The 23140-nt window shown below is 43.4% G+C and overlaps 1 protein-coding gene across 1 annotated transcript; it reads right to left on the reverse strand.

Moving 5' to 3' along the window:
* Window positions 1-12303: 12303 nt before the first annotated feature.
* LOC121545859 (lysine-specific demethylase 2B) lies at window positions 12304-22164 on the reverse strand. Its single transcript, XM_041856738.2, has 4 exons — window positions 21780-22164; window positions 14079-14662; window positions 13154-13310; window positions 12304-12661 (listed from the first exon to the last, which is right to left on the reverse strand). The coding sequence occupies exons 1-4, from the start codon at window positions 22009-22011 to the stop codon at window positions 12582-12584; spliced, it is 1053 nt and encodes a 350-aa protein (XP_041712672.2). The 5' UTR covers window positions 22012-22164; the 3' UTR covers window positions 12304-12581.
* Between the last annotated feature and the right edge of the window lie 976 nt (window positions 22165-23140).

A 23140-nucleotide genomic window follows, 5' to 3' on the forward strand; every position in this document is an offset into this window, starting at 1 on the left:
TTATTTAATCAGGGTAGTGTTGGAGCACGTTCACCCACATTGCTTCCACCTTACAGATCTGTTTTATTTAATCAGGGTAGTGTTGGAGCACGTTCACCCACATTGCTTCCACCTTACAGATCTGTTTTATTTAATCAGGGTAGTGTTGGAGCATGTTCACCCACATTGCTTCCACCTTACAGATCTGTTTTATTTAATCAGGGTAGTGTTGGAGCACGTTCACCCACATTGCTTCCACCTTACAGATCTGTTTTATTTAATCAGGGTAGTGTTGGAGCACGTTCACCCACATTGCTTCCACCTTACAAGTTTTCTTAATTTGGTATAACAATTTTTTTGAACAATGAATTTTCTAAACTGTGTACACAACACATGGAACTGGCATTTTTCAAAGTGGTAAATAGATTTTCTAAACGTAACAGCCTGTAGTAGTTTTGCAATTACAAAACACAGCAAATACATTAAATCAAAATAAACTGCCTGCTAAACAAACTATAAATACACCCCTTCAAATTAGTGGACTTGACTCTTTCTGCCACACCCGTTGCGGACATGTAAAATCGAGCACAACCATGCAATCTCCATAGACAAACATTGGCAGTAGAATAGCCTTACTGAAGAGCTCAGTGACTTTCAACGCGCCACTGTTCTAGGATGTCACCTTCCCAACAAGTCCATTTGTCAAGTGCTGTTATTGTGAAGTGGAAACGTCTAGGATCAACAACTGCTCAGCCGTGACGTGGTAGGCCACACAAGCTCACAGAACAAGACCGCCGAGTGCTATAGCGTGTAAAAAATATTTGGCGGATGCCAGGTGGACACTACCTGCCCCAATGCATAGTGCCAACTGTAAAGTTTGGAGGAGGAATAATGGTCTGGGGTTGTTCATGGTTTGGGCTAGGCCCCTTAGTTCCAGTGAAGGAAAATCTTAACGCTACAGCATACAATGACATTCTAGATAATTCTGTGCTTCCAACTTTGTGGCAAGTTTGGGGAATGCCCTTTCCTGTTTCAGCATGACAGTGCACAAGGCGAGGTCCATACAGAAATGGTTTGTCTAGATCTGTGTGGAAGAACTTGACTGTCCTGCACAGAGCCCTGACCTCAACCCCATCGAACACCTTTTGGATCAATTGGAACGCCAACTGCGAGCCAGGCCTAATCGCCCAACATCAGTACTGCTCATGGCTGAATGGAGGCAAGTCCCCGCAGCAATGTTCCAACATCTAGTGGAAAGCCTTCCCAGAACAGTGGAGGCTGTTACAGCAAAGGGGAGACCAACTCCATATTAATGCTGACGATTTTGGAATGAGATGTTCAATGACCAGGTGTCCACATACTTTGTCAAATCAAATTTTTTTGGTCACATGCGCCGAATACAACAGGTGCAGACATAATAATATGCCATTTAGCAGATGCTTTTATCCAAAGCGACTTACAGTCATGCGTGCATAAATTTTTTTGTGTATGGGTGGTCCCGGGGATCGAACCCACTACCTTGGCGTTACAAGCGCCGTGCTCTACCAGCTGAGCTACAGAGGATCACAGTGAAATGCTTACTTACAGCCCTTAACCAACAGTGCATTTATTTTTAACAAAAAAAGTGTTGAGAAAAAAAGAGCAGAAGTAAAATAAAATAACAGTAGGGAGGCTATATATACAGGGGGGTACCGTTGCAGAGTCAATGTGCGGGGGCACCGGCTAGTTGAGGTAATATGTACATGTGGGTAGAGTTAAAGTGACTATGCATAAATAATTAACAGAGTAGCAGCAGCGTAAAAAGGATGGGGTGGGGGGGCAGTGCAAATAGTCCGGGTAGCCATGATTAGCTGTTCAGGAGTCTTATGGCTTGGGGGTAGAAGCTGTTGAGAAGTCTTTTGGACCTAGACTTGGCACTCCGGTACCGCTTGCCGTGCGGTAGCAGAGAGAACAGTGTATGACTAGGGTGGCTGGAGTCTTTGACAATTTTGAGGGCCTTCCTCTGACACCGCCTGGTATAGAGGTCCTGGATGGCAGGAAGCTTGGCCCCAGTGATGTACTGGGCCGTACGCACTACCCTCTGTAGTGCCTTGCGGTCGGAGGCCAAGCAGTTGCCATACCAGGTGGTGATGCAACCAGTCAGGATGCTCTCGATGGTGCAGCTGTAGAATTTTTTGAGGATCTGAGGACCCATGCCAAATCTTTTCAGTCTCGTGAGGGGGAATAGGATTTGTCGTGCCCTCTTCACGACTGTCTTGGTGTGTTTGGACCATGATAGTTCGTTGGTGATGTGGACACCAAGGAACTTGAAGCTCTCAACCTGTTCCACTACAGCCCCGTCGATGAGAATGGGGGCGTGCTCAGTCCTCTTTTTTTCCTGTAGTCCACAATCATCTCCTTTGTCTTGGTCACGTTGAGGGAGAGGTTGTTGTCCTGGCACCACATGGCCAGGTCTCTGACCTCCTCCCTATAGGCTGTCTCATCGTTGTCGGTGATCAGGCCTACCACTGTTGTGTCGTCGGCAAACTTAATGATGGTGTTGGAGTCGTGCCTGGCCATGCAGTCATGGGTGAACAGAGAGTACAGGAGGGGACTGAGCACGCACCCCTGAGGGGCCCCCGTGTTGAGGATCAGTGTGTCAGATGTGTTGTTACCTACGCTTACCGCCTGGGGGCGGCCCGTCAGGAAGTCCAGGATCCAGTTGCAGAGGGAGGTGTTTAGTCCCAGGATCCTTAGCTTAGTGATGAGCTTAGAGGGCACTATGGTGTTGAATGCTGAGCTGTAGTCAATGAATAGCATTCTCACGTAGGTGTTCCTCTTGTCCAGGTGGGAAAGGGCAGTGTGGAGTGCAATAGAGATTGCATCATCTGTGGATCTGTTGGGGCGGTATGCAAATTGGAGTGGGTCTAGGGTTTCTGGGATAATGCTGTTGATGTGAGCCATGACGAGCCTTTCAAAGCACTTCATGGCTACAGACGTCAGTGCTACGGGTCGGTAGTCATTTAGGCAGGTTATCTTAGAGTCCTTGGGCACGGGGACTATGGTGGTCTGCTTGAAACATGTTGGTATTACAGACTCAGTCAGGGACATGTTGAAAATGTCAGTGAAGACACTTGCCAGTTGGTCAGCACATGCTCGGAGTACACGTCCTGGTAATCCGTCTGGACCTGCGGCCTTGTGAATGTTGACCTGCTTAAAAGTCTTACTCACATCGGCTACGGAGAGCGTGATCACATAGTCATCCGGAACAGCTGGTGCTCTCATGCATGCTTCAGTGTTGCTTGCCTCGAAGCGAGCATAGAAGTGGTTTAGCTGCGTCTGGTAGGCTTGTGTCACTGGGCAGCTCGCGGCTGTGCTTCCCTTTGTAGTCTGTAATAGTTTTCAAGCCCTGCCACATCTGACGAGCGTCAGAGCCAGTGTAGTACGATTCAATCTTAGTCCTGTATTGACTCTTTGCCTGTTTGATGGTTCGTCGGAGGTCATAGCGGGATTTCTTATAAGCGTCCTGGTTAGAGTCCCGTTCCTTGAAAGCGGCAGCTCTACCCTTTAGCTCAGTGCGGATGTTTCCTGTAATCCATGGCTTCTGGTTGGGGTATGTACGTACGGTCACTGTGGGGACGACATCATCGATGCACTTATTGATGAAGCCAGTGACTGATGTGGTGTACTCAATTCAAACAATAACAATGCGGCACGCTGTCCGTTTCTCCCGAGTGGCGCAAGGCACTGCATCGCAGTGCTAGCTGTGCCACTAAAGATCCTGGTTCGAATCCAGACTGTCGTAGCCGGCCGCGACCGGGAGACCCATGGGGCGGCGCACAATTAGCCGGCGTCGTCCAGGGTAGGAGAGGGAATGGCCGGCAGGGATGTACAGTGGGGAAAAAAAGTATTTAGTCAGCCACCAATTGTGCAAGTTCTCCCACTTAAAAAGATGAGAGAGGCCTGTAATTTTCATCATAGGTACACGTCAACTATGACAGACAAATTGAGGAAAAAAATTCCAGAAAATCACATTGTAGGATTTTTAATGAATTTATTTGCAAATTATGGTGGAAAATAAGTATTTGGTCACCTACAAACAAGCAAGATTTCTGGCTCTCACAGACCTGTAACTTCTTCTTTAAGAGGCTCCTCTGTCCTCCACTTGTTACCTGTATTAATGGCACCTGTTTGAACTTGTTATCAGTATAAAAGACACCTGTCCACAACCTCAAACAGTCACACTCCAAACTCCACTATGGCCAAGACCAAAAAGCTGTCAAAGGACACCAGAAACAAAATTGTAGACCTGCACCAGGCTGGGAAGACTGAATCTGCAATAGGTAAGCAGCTTGGTTTGAAGAAATCAACTGTGGGAGCAATTATTAGGAAATGGAAGACATACAAGACCACTGATAATCTCCCTCGATCTGGGGCTCCACGCAAGATCTCACCCCGTGGGGTCAAAATGATCACAAGAACGGTGAGCAAAAATCCCAGAACCACACGGGGGGACCTAGTGAATGACCTGCAGAGAGCTGGGACCAAAGTAACAAAGCCTACCATCAGTAACACACTACGCCGCCAGGGACTCAAATCCTGCAGTGCCAGACGTGTCCCCCTGCTTAAGCCAGTACATGTCCAGGCCCGTCTGAAGTTTGCTAGAGTGCATTTGGATGATCCAGAAGAGGATTGGGAGAATGTCATATGGTCAGATGAAACCAAAATATAACTTTTTGGTAAAAACTCAACTCGTCGTGTTTGTAGGACAAAGAATGCTGAGTTGCATCCAAAGAACACCATACCTACTGTGAAGCATGGGGGTGGAAACATCATGCTTTGGGGCTGTTTTTCTGCAAAGGGACCAGGACGACTGATCCGTGTAAAGGAAAGAATGAATGGGGCCATGTATCGTGAGATTTTGAGTGAAAACCTCCTTCCATCAGCAAGGGCATTGAAGATGAAACGTGGCTGGGTCTTTCAGCATGACAATGATCCCAAACACACCGCCCGAGCAACGAAGGAGTGGCTTCGTAAGAAGCATTTCAAGGTCCTGGAGTGGCCTAGCCAGTCTCCAGATCTCAACCCCATAGAAAATCTTTGGAGGGAGTTGAAAGTCTGTGTTGCCCAGCGACAGCCCCAAAACATCACTGCTCTAGAGGAGATCTGCATGGAGGAATGGGCCAAAATACCAGCAACAGTGTGTGAAAACCTTGAAGACTTACAGAAAACGTTTGACCTGTGTCATTGCCAACAAAGGGTATATAACAAAGTATTGAAACTTTTGTTATTGACCAAATACTTATTTTCCACCATAATTTGCAAATAAATTCATAAAAAATCCTACAATGTGATTTTCTGGATTTTTTTTCCTCATTTTGTCTGTCATAGTTGACGTGTACCTATGATGAAAATTACAGGCCTCTCTCATCTTTTTAAGTGGGAGAACTTGCACAATTGGTGGCTGACTAAATACTTTTTTCCCCCACTGTAGCTCAGTTGGTAGAGCATGGCGTTTGCAACGCCAGGGTTGTGGGTTCGATTCCCACGGGGGGCCAGTATGAAAACGTATGCACTCACTTAACTGTAAGTCGTTCTGGATAAGAGCGTCTACTAAAATGTAATGTAAAATTTTTTGGTGAAAAACTGAGACACTGGAGAAATGTAACCACTCAAATTCAGACAGTGACTGAACATCCATGATATCCACATTAAGAATTTTAGTTCTAAGCTCATTACTGAGGCATTTATAAGCTATATTCTACAAGAATCTATGGGTAGACATTCATTTTAAAATTCAAAATAAAGACATAGCAATAGCAGATTGCCCCATTAACAGTGATTTTGCCACCTTAGTGTACCTGTGTATCGTCTGTCTGTCCGTGGGTGTGTCTAACCTACCATGTCATCATCCTCATAGCCAGCAGTCTCTCAGTGTTGGTAGAGCTGTTGTATGGAAGACCGGTGGATCAGTGATGAGGCAGAGTGCTCACTAAATGCAGGTGCATTTATTAACAAGTGCCAGAGTTCCAGGATTCACAAGATAAATATATATACACATAGAAAAATATATACAAATTACACACATGCCTCAAAGTATTCTCTTTCAAGGCCTTCAACTCTGGCCTGGCATAACCCTCTCCTCACTGTCAAATGGCAAATTATAGCCTTGCAGGAAAACACCTCAAAGGAAACTGATCAACAATTACATGGCTTCAATTAAGCAATAAGGCACAAGGGGGTGTGGTATATGGCCAATATACCACGGCTAAGGGATGTTCTTAATCACGACACAACACGGAGGGCCTGGATCTAGCCCTGAGCCGTGGTACAACGCCTTGCTAAAGTATTCATCCCCCTTGGCGTTTTTCCTATTTTCTTGCATTACAACCTGTAATTTAAATGGATTTTTATTTGGATTTCATGTAATGCACATACACAAAAGAGTCCAAATTGGTGAAGTGAAATTTTTGTTCATAACTTGTTTCAACAAAGTATTTAAAAAATAACAGAAAAGTGGTGTGTGCATATGTATTCACCCCCTTTGCCATGAAGCCCCTAAATAAGAGCTGGTGCAACCAATTACCTTCAGAAGTCACATAATTAGTTAAATAAAGTCCACCTGTGTGCAATCTAAGTGTCACATGATCTCTAATATATACATACATACATGCATACATACAGTGGGGAAAAAAAGTATTTAGTCAGCCACCAATTGTGCAAGTTCTCCCACTTAAAAAGATGAGAGAGGCCTGTAATTTTCATCATAGGTACACGTCAACTATGACAGACAAAATGAGAAAAAAAAATCCAGAAAATCACATTGTAGGATTTTTTATGAATTTATTTGCGAATTATGGTGGAAAATAAGTATTTGGTCAATAACAAAAGTTTCTCAATACTTTGTTATATACCCTTTGTTGGCAATGACACAGGTCAAACGTTTTCTGTAAGTCTTCACAAGGTTTTCACACACTGTTGCTGGTATTTTGGCCCATTTCTCCATGCAGATCTCCTCTAGAGCAGTGATGTTTTGGGGCTATCGCTGGGCAACACAGACTTTCAACTCCCTCCAAAGATTTTCTATGGGGTTGAGATCTGGAGACTGGCTAGGCCACTCCAGGACCTTGAAATGCTTCTTACGAAGCCACTCCTTCGTTGCCCGGGCGGTGTGTTTGGGATCATTGTCATGCTGAAAGACCCAGCCACGTTTCATCTTCAATGCCCTTGCTGATGGAAGGAGGTTTTCACTCAAAATCTCACGATACATGGCCCCATTCATTCTTTCCTTTACACGGATCAGTCGTCCTGGTCCCTTTGCAGAAAAACAGCCCCAAAGCTTGATGTTTCCACCCCCATGCTTCACAGTAGGTATGGTGTTCTTTGGATGCAACTCAGCATTCTTTGTCCTCCAAACATGACGAGTTGAGTTTTTACCAAAAGGTTCTATTTTGGTTTCATCTGACCATATGACATTCTCCCAATCCTCTTCTGGATCATCCAAATGCACTCTAGCAAACTTCAGATGGGCCTGGACATGTACTGGCTTAAGCAGGGGGACACGTCTGGCACTGCAGGATTTGAGTCCCTGGCGGCGTAGTGTGTTACTGATGGTAGGCTTTGTTACTTTGGTCCCAGCTCTCTGCAGGTCATTCACTAGGTCCCCCCGTGTGGTTCTGGGATTTTTGCTCACCGTTCTTGTGATCATTTTGACCCCACGGGGTGAGATCTTGCGTGGAGCCCCAGATCGAGGGAGATTATCAGTGGTCTTGTATGTCTTCCATTTCCTAATAATTGCTCCAACAGTTGATTTCTTCAAACCAAGCTGCTTACCTATTGCAGATTCAGTCTTCCCCAGCCTGGTGCAGGTCTACAATTTTGTTTCTGGTGTCCTTTGACAGCTCTTTGGTCTTGGCCATAGTGGAGTTTGGAGTGTGACTGTTTGAGGTTGTGGACAGGTGTCTTTTATACTGATAACAAGTTCAAACAGGTGCCATTAATACAGGTAACGAGTGGAGGACAGAGGAGCCTCTTAAAGAAGAAGTTACAGGTCTGTGAGAGCCAGAAATCTTGCTTGTTTGTAGGTGACCAAATACTTATTTTCCACCCTAATTCGCAAATAAATTCATTAAAAATCCTACAATGTGATTTTCTGGATTTTTTTTTTCATTTTTTCTTTCCTTGTTGACGTGTACCTATGATGAAAATTACAGGCCTCTCTCATCTTTTTTAAGTGGGAGAACTTGCACAATTGGTGGCTGACTAAATACTTTTTTTCCCCACTGTACATACATACATACATACATACATACATACATACATACATACATACATACATACACACACACATATACACTGCTCAAAAAAATAAAGGGAACACTAAAATAACACATCCTAGACCTGAATGAATGAAATAATCTTATTAAATACTTTTTTCTTTACATAGTTGAATGTGTTGACAACAAAATCACACAAAAATTATCAATGGAAATCAAATGTATCAACCCATGGAGGTCTGGATTTGGAGTCACCCTCAAAATTAAAGTGGAAAACCACACTACAGGCTGATCCAATTTTGATGTAATGTCCTTAAAACAAGTCAAAATGAGGCTCAGTAGTGTGTGTGGCCTCCACGTGCCTGTATGACCTCCCTACAACGCCTGGGCATGCTCCTGATGAGGTGGCGGATGGTCTCCTGAGGGACCTCCTCCCAGACCTGGACTAAAGCATCCGCCAACTCCTGGACAGTCTGTGGTGCAACGTGGCGTTGGTGGATGGAGCGAGACATGATGTCCCAGATGTGCTCAATTGGATTCAGGTCTGGGGAACGGGCGGGCCATAGCATTAATGCCTTCCTCTTGCAGGAACTGCTGACACACTCTAGTCACATGAGGTCTAGCGTTGTCTTGCATTAGGAGGAACCCAGGGCCAACCTCACCAGCATATTGTCTCACAAGGGGTCTGAGGATCTCATCTCGGTACCTAATGGCAGTCAGGCTACCTCTGGTGAGCACATGGAGGGCTGAGCGGCCCCCCAATGAAATGCCACCCCACACCATGACTGACCCACCGCCAAACGGTCATGCTGGAGGATGTTGCAGGCAGCAGAACATTCTCCACGGCGTCTCCAGACTCTGTCACGTCTGTCACATGTGCTCAGTGTGAACCTGCTTTCATCTGTGAAGAGCACAGGGCGCCAGTGGCGAATTTGCCAATCTTGGTGTTCTCTGGCAAATGCCAAACGTCCTGCACGGTGTTGGGCTGTAAGCACAACCCCCACCTGTGGACGTCGGGCCCTCATACCACCCTCATGGAGTCTGTTTCTGACCGTTTGAGCAGACACATGCACATTTGTGGCCTGCTGGAGGTCATTTTGCAGGGCTCTGGCAGTGCTCCTCCTGCTCCTCCACGTCTCCTGGTAGCGCCTCCATGCTCTGGACACTATCAATCAGTGTTGCTTCCTAAGTGGACAGTTTGATTTCACAGAAGTGTGATTGACTTGGAGTTACATTGTGTTGTTTAAGTGTTCCCTTTATTTTTTTGAGCAGTGTATATACACATACATACACACACACCTGTTCTGAAAGGCCCCAGAGTCTGCAACACCACCAAGCAAGCAGCACCATGAAGACCAAGGAGCTCTCCAAACAGGTCAGGGACAAAGTTGTGGAGAAATACAGATCAGGGTTGGGTTATAAAAATATGTCACCACAACAAACCTGCCAAGAGAGGGCCGCCCACCAAAACTCACGGACCTGGCAAGTAGGGCATTAATCAGAGGCAACAAAGATAACCCTGAAGGAGCTGCAAAGCTCCACAGCGGAGATTGGAGTATATGACCACTTTAAGCCGTACACTCCACAGAGCTGGGCTTTACAGAAGAGTGGCCAGAAAAAAGCCATTGCTTAAAGAAAAAAATAAGCAAACCTGTTTGGTGTTCGCCAAAAGCAATGTGGGAGACTCCCCAAACATATGGAAGAAGATACTCTGGTCAGATGAGCCTAGAATTTAGCTTTTTGGCTATCAAGGAAAACGCTATGTCTGGCGCAAACCCAACCTCTCACCACCCCGAGAACACCATCCCCACAGTGAAGCATGTTTTTCATCGTCAGGGACTGGGAAACTGGTCAGAATTGAAGGAATGATGGATGGCGCTAAATACAGGGAAATTGAGGGAAACCTGTTTCAGTCTTCCAGAGATTTGAGACTGGGACGGAGGTTCACCTTCCAGCAGGACAATGATCCTAAGCATACTGCTAAAGCAACACTCGGGTGGTTTAAGGGGAAGCATTTAAATGTCTTGGAATGGCCCAGTCAAAGCCCAGACCTCAATTCAATTGAGAATCTGTGGTATGACTTAAAGATTGCTGTACATCAGCGGAACCCATCCAACTTGAAGGAGCAGGAGCAGTTTTGCCTTGAAGAACGGGCAAAAATCCCAGTGGCTAGATGTGCAAAGCTTATAGAGACATACCCCAAGAAACTCGCAGCTGTAATTACTGCAAAAGGTGGCTCTACAAAGTATTGACTTTGGTGGGGTGAATAGTTATGCATGCTCATGTGTTCAATTTTTTTGTCTTATTTCTTGTTTCACAAAAAAAAAATTGCATCTTCAAAGTGTTAGGCATGTTGTGTAAATCAAATGATACAAACCCCCCCAAAAAAATCTATTTTAATTCCAGGTTGTAAGGCAACAAAATAGGAAAAATGCCAAGGGGTGAATACTTTCGCAAGCCATATACCACAAACCCCCGAGGTGCCTTATTGCTATTATAAACTGGTTACCAATGTAATTAGAGCAGTAAAAACAAATGGATACAATTGCAAGCTGTTTGACAGCGGACTTCCAAACCAGGAAGCGCCAGAAGCCTCGCCCAACACGAGAGAGTACTCTTAAATGAATTATACAAACCTTTACAATTTCAGGGGTTAAAGCAACAACAAAAAATCCCATGACTGAAACTTAAGTGAGATCGATTGTCTGGGGCAAAGTTAACCTCCCCTTTCATCTAAGAAAGTCATGACCATCATGCTTTTAGGGAAAGAGGATCATTTGGTACATGCATACAGTATGAAAATGTATGCACTCACTAACTGTAAGTCGCTCTGGATATGAGCGTCTGCTAAATGACTAAAATGTAAAAAGTAAAATGTATTAAACTGAGTTTGACCAATTCCAGTCTCCTTGCTTTGGGGGTCCTGGGTCTTCCTCCCCAGAATATTTTTTATGTAGAAAGACTGAGAAGCTCAGTTCTGGTGACTTTTTAAAAAGGCCATTTTACTCCAAAATGAATGACAATAAAATATGCCGTCACCATCTAAAATATACTTTCCACCTCCAGAAATGGGCCAAATAACATATTGGTAAAAATTATGCCTAATTTTTTATATATATATTTTTAAGATATTGGACCATGCATATAGCCTAGGCATGGTCTGTCTATATTATCAGATGTACCATTAGCAATTAGCATCATCACCTGTAGCCAACTGATGAAGCATATAAAAATGGACATAGGCTGAAGCATGGGGGTTTATAATCTGCATTTATCCCCATTGGACCAAACATCCTGATTGTTATTATTATAAATTCACTTGAAATGTTTGTTGTTGTTTCTATTAAAAAAGTATGTAATTGCCTTTTAAGAAAACATTGCCCCTTTAAGAGCTCTGTTGCACAGCTGCACCTCATCCATGCTTGAAACTCTGCATTTGTTAAACGATGCCACACACGCAATTGAAGGAGTACAGAAATAAACTTGGTAGCAATGTAAAATTGGGTTCCCCCTCTATTTTTAAAGGCCAAAACTGCTTTCAAAAGTGTTTTTGCGAGATTGCATTAAGAATTGTTGCACATTGACTGCTTGTCAGAATACATGTTTCTCTTCTATGGCTCTCATAACTTGAATGCACCTCGAGAGGAATATTTATCTTGCATAGAACACACAACAAGCAGTCTAGTTGAATAGATCAACTATTCTACTATGGAGTTTTAATAACAATATTACATGGCAAGAATAGTAGCACTGGAAAGTTCCATCCTGAAGGATAAAGTCTAGGCTTTGAAATACTTTTCCAGCAGCTACAAACCGCTGTCTGAGTTGAGCTGCACATTATAGAGACTATTTCATTATGTTCATCTGAACATCAGTGTCATTGTTGTTTATAAAGAATAATGCTAATCTTTGCTGTGAGACCAAGGAGTCCGCTTACACTGTACTTTGATTATAAAGGTTTATTTATATCACAAGATTTCAGCATAAGTTTACAGACGTCTGCAGGCATCTGGAGAACAATGACCCGAAAATAATATGTTGTTCTGACCTCCTTTGTCTCAACCAAGTATTTATAATCTTTACCATGATATGGGTGTTTTCCCCATACAGACCAATCCCATGACTCCACACAACAGACTTCCTCAGTCTTATGGGGTGCCCCTATAAAACTGCTCCCCAGATGCTTCCCTAAGCTGAATCAACATCCTCCAAGATACCATTTGAAAAACGTTAGCAAAGTCATAAATTCCTCAGATACCACATCATCAACAACCATGCATGTCAGTTCAGTGCATTTTTAGTGACGGGCGTGCAGCTTAGTCACATTCCATCTCATTCTCACTGTAGTCAGACAGATGTCCTCTCCTCAGGATCTCCCTGCCCCCAGGCAGACAGGTCAAACTCTTCATCCTTCACACGCAGCATTTCTACACAGACAGAGAGAGAGCACATAATGCATCAATATACTGAAGCAAATTCAGGGGGAAGCCACGTCCAAGACTCGAACCTGGGTCCAGCGACTGTCAACCCAACATCTTAGCCATTAATTACGTAAAGAGATTCAAAGGCTTCAATATTGTAAATTAATAAAAAAGGCACCCCCTCCTTTTGGTGAGGTTTGGTGGTTGCTTGGGCGCTGCCCATGCTAAAACAAACTATGGTCCAAACGCACCCTTTCTCTATGGACTCGCCCTAGCCTAACGGTTAAGACCGTTTGGCCAGTAACCGAAAGGTCGCTAATTCGAATCCCAGAGCCGACTAGGTGAACAATCTGTCGATGTGCCCTTTGAGCAAGGCACTTAACCCTAATTGCTCCTGTAAGTCGCTCTGGATAAGAGCGTCTGCTAAATGACTAAAATGTAAATGGAGTCAACTGAGCATGGAATGGACTCACCCTCCATCTACCTCTATGGACTCACCCCGAGCGTGGACGTCACACTGCCTGAGTCTGCACTTCTGTCTGATCTTTTGGGGTCCTCCAAACTTCTTCATGTCTTTACAGAAATCACACAGAGCGCAGTCCTCAGTCCTCCTGCACGGCTCACACGCCCCACACATACGGATCGAACGCCTCACCTGCACACACATGGGAATCACACTGGAATCACACTTCAGGGTTTTTTCTGCCTAGAAAAGGCTTGGGCGGGTCATAAAAAATAAAAATAAAAAAATATATATATATATATATGGAATGGACTTAACTATGGCAAAATGCATAGAATTACAGGAAATTTGCTTTAAAAACTGCAACATTTTCTCAGCTCCATGTCAGAACGTATAGGATTGCAGGAAATTTGCTTTAAAACACAAAAATACTCTACGCCGCCAAGATCAGGTCTCAAAAGTGTTCTTGCCCAGGACTTGGAAAGAATTCAGCCGTGCCGACCCCCCAGGTCACTAATGGGGACTCTTTAAAAAAGGACAATCTACTTTAAAATTATTTAAAATGAAATTGTCAACACCATGTGAAAGAATTTTCCCTTTTAAAGAATGATAACATGTAGACCAACTGATGCAGCATAGCTGCGTTTAATAAATAGACTGAAGGATGGGGTTGCCCATCTGCATTTACCCCCAAAAACTCAATTCATTAAATATACATTGCAACTTAAAAGTGCATCTCGGCAGAACTAATATATGCCGCCACTCCAAAATAAAATCGTACATTTATTTGGATTTTTTGGAGTGGCGGCAACTCTGCTAAATGAATATAGGGGTTAACCCTGTACATTCTGTGGAATTGATGTATTTTCCACACACACACACACCGGCATTCTTTATCCTGTGTGTTTTCCATACATATTAAATAAAGAAAACATTTGACACGAAAGTCTTCCTACACACCTTGCAATAATAAGGAGCAGCAGCCATTTGACTAGATGATGTCAAACAGGGAAACATGGTCTCCGTCCTGCCTCCAGCACTGGTATGGAACCTTTCTCCATTCTTTGTCTGTTTTGTCATTGATTTGAGTGTCTTAGACCCTGACAGTAGTCCTCCTCTCTCCTCATCATCACTTTCCCTGTTTTCACTCTGAGCTGCAGAACAGTCTGGATTTACTTCAGAGAGGGGCGGAGAGTCACTGGTTGGTTCTGATACTCTGTAGTCCTCTCCATCTGGTTCTGTTTTGATCTCTTCAGTTGTGTAGGTGAGTAGAGAGTCCCTCTCTCTGTCCTCCACAGTTTGGGTTTGGTGAAGATGTGAGGGCTGAGGTGGGTCCTCCTGATCACAGTCACTTTCCATAAAGGGAGAAGTGAATATGGAGCCTTTGGTATCAAAGGGCCCATGAAGCTGCTCTTCCTCCTGACTGGTCCGGAGTTCCTCTTTATTCAGTGTGGGCCATGGGTCCTCCTGCCCCAAACTGGGGCTCCAGTCCTGCTTCTCAGGGGGAACCTCTTCAGATATGGGGAGAGTGAACTGCTGGGGATCTGATAGAGAGAAAAAAAATATATAGGAAATATAAAGTTGCTGATAATTCAATAAATATACTTTTTCAATCTTCTCTGGTCCCTGAAACATGCAATTACAATAAGTTGAAAAAGCTAGCTAGCTATTTTATCATTTCTGTTTAATTGGATTTAGAACCGCTAGCTAAAATGATTCAACAATACAATTGTAGCTATGTAAAATTATCTTCACAACATTAACTTGCTATCCGTTTGATTTATGTAAGTTCAGCTAACACTAACTTCCTGACTGATGTCTTGAGATGTTGCTTCAATATATCCACATAATTTTCCTTCCTCATGACGCCATCTATTTTGTGAAGTGCACCAGTCCCTCCTGCAGCAAAGCACCCCCACAGCATGATGCTGCCACCCCGTGCTTCACGGTTGGGATGGTGTTCTTCTGCTTGCAATCTACCCCCTTTTTCCTCCAAACATAACTATGGTCATTATGGCCAAACAGTTCCATTTTTGTTTCATCAGAACAGAGGACATTTCTCCAAAAAGTACGATCTTTGTCTCCATGTGCAGTTGCAAACCGTAGTCTGGCTTTTTAATGGCGGTTTTGGAGCAGTGGCTTCTTCCTTGCTGAGCGGCCTTTCAGGTTATGTCGATATAGGCCTCGTTTTACTGTGGATATAGATACTTTTGTACCCGTTTCCTCCAGCATCTTCACAAGGTCCTTTGCTGTTGTTCTGGGATTGATTTGCACTTTTCGCACCAAAGTACGTTCATCTGTAGGAAACAGAACGCGTCTCCTTCCTGAGCGGTATGACGGCTGCGTGGTCCCATGGTGTTTATACTTGCGTACTATTGTTTGTACAGATTAACGTGGTACCTTCAGGCGTTTGGAAATTGCTCCCAAGGATGAACCGGACTTGTGGAGGAGGTCTACAATTTTTTTTCTGAGGTCTTGGCTGATTTCTTTTGATTTTCCCATGATGTCAAGCAAAGTGGCACTGAGTTTGAAGGTAGGCCTTGAAATACATCCACAGGTACACCTCCAATTGACTCAAATGTTGTCAATTAGCCTATCAGAAGCTTCTAAAGCCATGACATCATTTTCTGGAATTTTCCAAGCTGTTTAAAGGCACAGTCAACTTAGTGTATGTAAACTTCTGACCCACTGGAATTGTGATCGTGAATTATAAGTGAAATAATCTGTCTGTAAACAATTGTTCTCATGGTCTGAGAGTCCTTTAGGTGCCTTTTGGCAAACTCCAAGTGGGCTGTCGTGCCTTTTACTGAGGAGTGGCTTCCGTCTGGCCACTCTACCATAAAGGCCTGATTGGTGGAGTGCTGCAGAGATGGTTGTCCTTCTGGAAAGTTCTCCCATCTCCACAGAGGAACTCTGGAGCTCTGTCAGAGTGACCATCGCGTTCTTGGTCACCTCCCTGACCAAGGCCCTTCTCCCCCAATTGCTCAGTTTGGCCAGGTGGCCAGCTCTAGGAAGAGTCTTGGTGGTTCCAAACTTCTTCCATTTAAGAATGGAGGCAGGCCACTGTGTTCTCGGGGACCTTCAATGCTGCAGAATTTTTATTGTACCGTTCCCCAGATCTGTGCCTTGACACAATCCTGTCTCGGAGCTCTACGGACAATTCCTTTGACCTCATGGCTTGGTTTTTGCTCTGACATAAACTGTCAACTGTGGGACCTTATATAGACAGGTGTGCCTTTCCAAATCAATTGAATTTACCACAGTTGGACTCCAATCAAGTTGTAGAAACATCTCAAGGATGATCAATGGAAACAGGATGCACCTGAGCTCAATTTTGAGTCTCATAGCAAAGGGTCTGAATACTTATGTAAATAAGGTTTTTATTTGTAATAATTTAGCAAAATTTTTTTTTTTTTAAGAATACGGCTGTAACGTAACAAAACGTGGAAAACGTTAAAGGGTCTGAATACTTTCCGAATGCACACCAGTATTGATGCATGGACCAGTTTGAGTTTTTACTTTAACGGCATTTGAATGTTTGCTTTGTTACATGTGATGCGCTACTCTGCACTGGTGTAGTACACACCGCAAGGTATTACATTTTAAAACTGCATTAAGCTTTAAAACTGCAATATGGCAGTCTCATGGCAAAATGTGTAGAATAGCAGGGAATTAGGTCAGGGACTCTTGAAAGTCAGGAAATACATGTCTGGCAAGGAACATTTCATGTATACATTGCATTCAGAAAGTATTCAGACGCTTTCACTTTTTCCACATTTTGGGTTACAGCATAATTTTTAAATGGAAGAAGAATTAAGAATCTCAAATATAAAATACATTGATTTGTTTAACACATTTTTGGTTACTACATGATTCCATGTGTTATTTCATAGTTTTGATGTCTTCACTATTATTCTACAATGTAGAAAATAGTAAAAATTAAGAAAAAACATTGAATGAGTAGGTGTGTCCAAACTTTTGACTGGTACTGTATGTGTGAAATTTGTTTTGATTTAGAATTGACCATTATCACGCACCTTTATCGAAACAGGGTCAGCGGGAAAAAAAATACATGTCATCTATGCACTTAAATAGCAAATGGAGGATGCTTTTCCCCGTAGTTTAGTTTCATGCCAGCCAGGTAGGCTATACCCCTGTTGTAAATATAAGCAATGTGCTTAATATTAGGAAAGTTGAGAAATAAATAGTAGGTCTAGCCTATAGAAAGCTGATCATCCTATTTTTAGTAGAGGCCATCACTCTGTTTTCTCGCACAATTGCATAGCCTATTGAAATGTTGCACAACATGAGCTCTAATTAAGTATTTGATTAGATTTCCAATGACATTTGCATTGATGTCAGAGTGATTAGAGGAACAATAGAGTGCTGAGTACCAGGCAGTTAAGCAAGTTTGGTAGGCTACTAATGACCAGCAGCATCAGAGCTTGGAGAAGCCTAATTACCTTGACTAAACGGTCACGTTGAATTTGACTGCCTTCATGAATCATGACCGCCGGTGTGGCTGTAATACGGTCACCGCAACAGCCCTACATACACCTGTCTATATAAGGTCCCAGAGTTGACAGTGCATGTCAGAGCAAAAACCAAGCCATGAGGTTGAAAGAATTGTCCCTAGCGCTCTGCAGCATTGTAGGTCCCGAAGAACACAGTGGCCTACATCATTATTGGCTACCCGGCCAAACTGCGCAATCGGGGGAGAAGGGCCTTGGTCGGGGAGGTCACCAAGAACCCGATGGTCACACTGACAGAGCTCCAGAGTTCCTCTGTGGAGATTGGAGAACCTCCCAGAAGGACAACCATCTCCGCAGCACTCCTCCAATTAGGCCTTTATGGTAGAGTGGCCAGATGGAAGCCACTCCTCAGTAAAAGACATGACAGCCCGCTTGGAGTTTGCCAAAAGGCACCTAAAAAGGTCTATGACCATGAGAAACAAGATTCTCTGGTCTGATTAAACCAAGATTAAACTCTTTGGCCTGAATGCCAAGCGTCACACCTGGAGGAAACCTGGCACCCTCCCTATGGTGAAGCATGGTTGTGGCAGTATCATGCTGTGGGGATGTTTTTCAGCGGCAGGGACTGGGAGACTAGTCAGGATTGGGGAAAGATTAAAGGAGCAAAGTACAGGGAGATCCTTGATGAAATCCTGCTCCAGAGCGCTCAGACTGGGGTGAAGGTTCACCTTCCAACAGGACAATGACCCTAAGCACACTAACAAGACAACGCAGGAGTGGCTTCGGAACAAGTCTCTGAATGTCCTTGAGTGGTCCAGCCAGTTCATCCAATTGTTTTGATCTAAATCGCAAGTCAAATCGCAATTGCAATATTTGGTTAAAAATAAAGCCTAGATTTTTTTTGCCCATATCGTGCAGCCCTACGTGGCAGTGTAGAAATCATCTCAAATGAGGAAATGCAGAAATGTATGAAAATGCTGAAAATAATTGTTGAAGTTTGATTGAACCTTATAAAAAAATTAATCAGAATGGCGAAAGCAAGCCTAATTGAAATCACGTAGAATGTATGCGTTTACAACTTAGGGTAATGTGCTACTCATAAAGCAAATATAGAACTTTTACTATATAAACTATTGCTATGATATTTGGGCCATGTCACCCAGCCCTACCACCAAAAGCACACCACCAAAAACCCTGTTGTGGCAATAAATCACTGATGTCTATTCGGGGGAAATCTGGTTGTACAGGCTGCTGAAACTAACAAAGAAACATGGAAACTGGATATATATTTTTTAAATTACTGGTTAGAGAACAACCTGCAGAAGACAGTGAGCTACATTTTGTAAATGCATTTTGATTTGGGGGTTGCCACAACACTCATTTGTCAACAACTCAATTTGATATCACATTGAAATCAATTGCAGGAGAGGGGAGAGATGAGGTTGCACGTCCTGTTAAAACCAACATCTGAAAAACCACACGGAATCTGGGATTAATGTGTACATCACTGCTTTGAGGACAATTTATTGAAGACAGCAAGCTACATTTTGAAGTGCTGCATTTTGATTCAATGCAGTAAGTGTAATTCAACACTTTGTTTGGGGTTTAGCGCTGTTTAAACTAACTATTCAAAGGCCACACGGAAACTTGGAATAACCTATACATGGTTGGTTCGAGGAGAACTTGTAGAAGGCTTATATCTATATTTTGGAATGTCGGATGTTGATTTAGGGAGGCTGCCATTATGGAAAAGGTAACAAACTACTTTTTCTGTAGTTAATTTAAACGAATCAAGGCGCGGCATAGGATATCAACAGTGACAACGGTTGGCTGCTTTTTAAGCGATAGTTTGACTGTCAAATTCATGTATTGAGGCCAGCGACTTTTAGATAGACCGCCATTTCATTAAAATGGTGCTACGCATAGGATTTGTATAAACATTTTGCATTGTAATTTCAGAAAATATACATAATATATCTGGCGCTAATAGTGGAATGATAGTTTTTCACAATATTACTTACCCGCCAGTGTTGTGATTAGCTGTGATATTCAGCGACTGATTTCTCCCGTAGGAGCGGCATCTGCTGTCAAACTGGGAAAGCTGTTCTAACTTTGTGGCTGTGTTATCGTGGAAATCGATCTGTTTAACCCTGGTGGCTAAAATTCTACACTGTTCGCTCAATTTCAGTTTGTGAGAGAAAACAAGCATTGAATACTGTAGGGAATCATTGTACCATCTATATAGCTGTGAAATGTATTTTCAATAACATAAAATATAGTTTTTACAGCTGTTTGAAGCTGGTGGACCAAAACGAAAGTTACTTTCGGTTTTGGTCCACCAGCTTCCGACAGCTGTAAAAACAGTTTTTTTGTCATTGAAAATGCACAACATTACCAAAGGTATGTGGACACCTGCTCGTCGAACATCTTATTCCAAAGTCAAGGGCAAAAATATAGAGTTGGTCCCCCCCTTTGCTGCTGTAACAGCCTCCACTCTTCTGGGAAGGCTTTCCACTAGATGTTGGAACATTGCTGCGGGGACTTGCTTCCGTTCAGCCACAAGAGCATTAGTGAGGTCGGGCACTGATGTTGGGCGATTAGGCCTGGCTTGCAGTTGGCGTTCCAGTTCATCCCAATTCATCTCAAAGGTGTTCGATGGGGTTGAGGTCAGGGCTCTGTGCAGGCCAAGTTCTTCGACACCGAAGAACAGTCTGTGCAGGCCAAGTTCTTCCACACCGATCTCGACAAACCATTTCTGTATGGACCTCGCTTTGTGCACGGGGGCATTCTCATGCTGAAACTGCAGCCACAAAGTTGGAAGCACAGAATTGTCTAATGCTGTAGCGTTAAGATTTCCCTTCACTGGAACTAAGGGGCCTAGCTCAAACCAGGAAAAACAGACCCAGACCATTATTCCTCCTCCACCAAACTTTACAGTTGGCACTATGCATTGGGGCAGGTAGCGTTCTCCTGGCATCCGCAAAACCCAGATTCCTCTGTCAGACTGCCAGATAGTGAAGCGTGATTCATCACTCCAGAGAACATGTTTCCACTGCTCCAGAGTCCAATGGTGGCGAACTTTACACCACTCCTGTCGACTCTTGGCATTGCGCATGGTGATCTTTGGCTTGTGTGCGGCTGCTCGGTCATGGAAATCCATTTCACGAAGCTCCCAACGAACAGTTCTTGTGCTGACGTTACTTCCAGAGGCAGTTTGGAACTCGGTAGTGAGTGTTGCAACCAAGGACAGACGATTTTTACTCGCTACACGTTTCAGCTGTCCCGTTCTGTTAGCTTGTGTGGCCTACCACGTCACGGTTGAGCATTTGTTGATCCTAGACGTATCCACTTCACAATAACAGCACTTACAGTTGACCGGGGCAGCTCTAGCAGGGCAGAAATTTGACCAACTGACTTGTTGAAAGATGGCATCCTATGACTGTGCCACGTTGAAAGTCACTGAGCTCTTCAGTAAGGCCATTCTACTGCCAATGTTTGTCTATGGAGATTGCATGGCTGTATGCTCGATTTTACACACCCGTCAGCAACGGGTGTGGCTGAAATAGCTTTTCCACTCATTTGAAGGGGTGTCCACATGCATACATACATACATACATATATATTTCACAGCAATTTAGATGGTATAATGCACCTTTAACTCCGGGGTCTAAGTCCTGCACAAACCAGAACATGTGACAAAATCAACTGTACAAAACCAAAGATATTGATAAGTTAAGCAATCAATCTTACGTCATCGTGATGACTAAACTTGTATACCAACACCACCAATGAGGAAAAAGGGATGTGTAATTCCACTCAATTTTATGGGGTGAAAATGCAAGCTTGTGTAAGGTAGTAACACAAACTGTCCAAATTAGGGAAATTAGCGCAATATCGATAATTGTATATGGAATAATAATTCAACATGTCAATTTAGGATGATAGTATATGTTCCCACTCACCAACTATTGCAACAATGACATCTATTTCTCACTCGGCGATCTAGACTAGCCTCCATAGAGTCTGTGCAGCCTCAATGTTTGACGTCCCTAGTTTTAGAATTTACATTTTGAAGTATCGACTTAACAGAGACTCGAGAGTTGGAGGTTCATTAAAAAAAACTTTAGTCTGCGTTCAACTCCGTGTGAGATATTTGGCTAGCTAATTACAGTAACTGGTCAATACAAACCTGCTCTGTGTAACTTTATCTCTGGTTTGAAAACCAAATCAAACCACTTTCGTAGACGGCCATTCTCCTCCTTCAAACGGGAGATTTCTTCATTCAAACGGGAGATTTCTTCATGCAACTCTGTTGTGTCTTTGGCTACGGAGATCTCTCTAGCAACCGCTGTTTGTGGTTCAGTAACATACTCGTTCAGCAACTGTAGTTTAGGCATTTTGAACGGAATGAAAGTCGACATGTTCGTATTATTCTGTTCCGCCTGTAACGTTACATTTGATATGGACGAACAATTAAATTGAGATAGCCTATATAAATAGCGTGCAAAACCAAATATTAGCTTCTTCCTCTCTGGCAAACCGCGTTTAAACGGTAACTCTCAACCCCAACTTCCGCCTTTGCCCAAGCCCTTCATATATATATATATATATATATATAAACAAAAAAAAATGTGGGTGGGGGCAATTGCTCATTTAAAATTCATTTTGGGAGTGGGGTAACCGTAGTTGTACCTGGGCCACATTCAGGTGCCAAACGTTATTGAACGTTGCAGATAGAAATTCCATGAATAGAGCTGATGTGATTCCTTATTCTACATGCCAGAGAGCTATGTTTGTTCTACACACGCTATTTCTATCTGAACCTTCCAAGACGCTGCGTCCTACTGAACGCAGATCCCAGATCCCAACACTTTCTCACTAAAGCATACTCACCAGCAGTCCTCGTGAACAAATGCAGGTCTGGACAGTTAGCTCACAGTGGTAAGGCGCCATTTTCCTGATGTCTGCAAAAAAATTGATGAATTATGGACTCACATTTATTGCGGTATTGTGTTTGGAAGAAAAGTGCACTCATCACCTTGAAAATGAAGCTTAGGGGCTCAATTCAATCCAACCCGCATTGCAGAATTTACGCAGTAGCTCTTTTTCCAATGGTCAAATTAACTCACAGATTGGTCTCGGGTACTGTATTAAAAAAACGTAGAATTTGGTAATATGCGGAAATGTGCTACCTTGTGAATTTTGTGTAACGTCAGTAGTCTAGTCAAGGAAGCATCATGCAAAATATATTAGCACACTCCACTTACCAAGATTATTGCCAAATAAGGCGCCTGCAGTTTATCCTAAACCAGGAGCTGCTGCTAGTATAATTGACGTGTTTTACTATAACTAAGCCTAGAAACCCGCACACTGCTGTTGCTAGTATCACTGCTCTTTATTAAGCTTTATGTAGCCGCCTCAGGGCCTTTGTGAGTGTTCATAATTTGCACCCTTATTTTACATTTTAGTCATTTAGCAGACGATCTTATCCAGAGCGATTTACAGTTAGTGAGTGCATACATTTTTCATACCCCTTATGTAGACATTGCT

Source organism: Coregonus clupeaformis, chromosome 3 (assembly GCF_020615455.1).
Source record: "Coregonus clupeaformis isolate EN_2021a chromosome 3, ASM2061545v1, whole genome shotgun sequence".
NCBI classification, from domain to species: Eukaryota; Metazoa; Chordata; class Actinopteri; order Salmoniformes; family Salmonidae; genus Coregonus; species Coregonus clupeaformis.

Coding starts and splice junctions, on each gene's coding strand:
- LOC121545859 (XM_041856738.2), bottom strand. CDS start 22,011: ATGTCGACTTTCATTCCGTTCAAAATGCCTAAACTACAGTTGCTGAAC. Junction 14,663..21,779: donor GATAAAGTTACACAGAGCAG/GTTTGTATTGAC, acceptor TCTCTCTATCAG/ATCCCCAGCAGTTCACTCTC. Junction 12,662..13,153: donor GTGTGACGTCCACGCTCGGG/GTGAGTCCATAG, acceptor CTGTCTGTGTAG/AAATGCTGCGTGTGAAGGAT.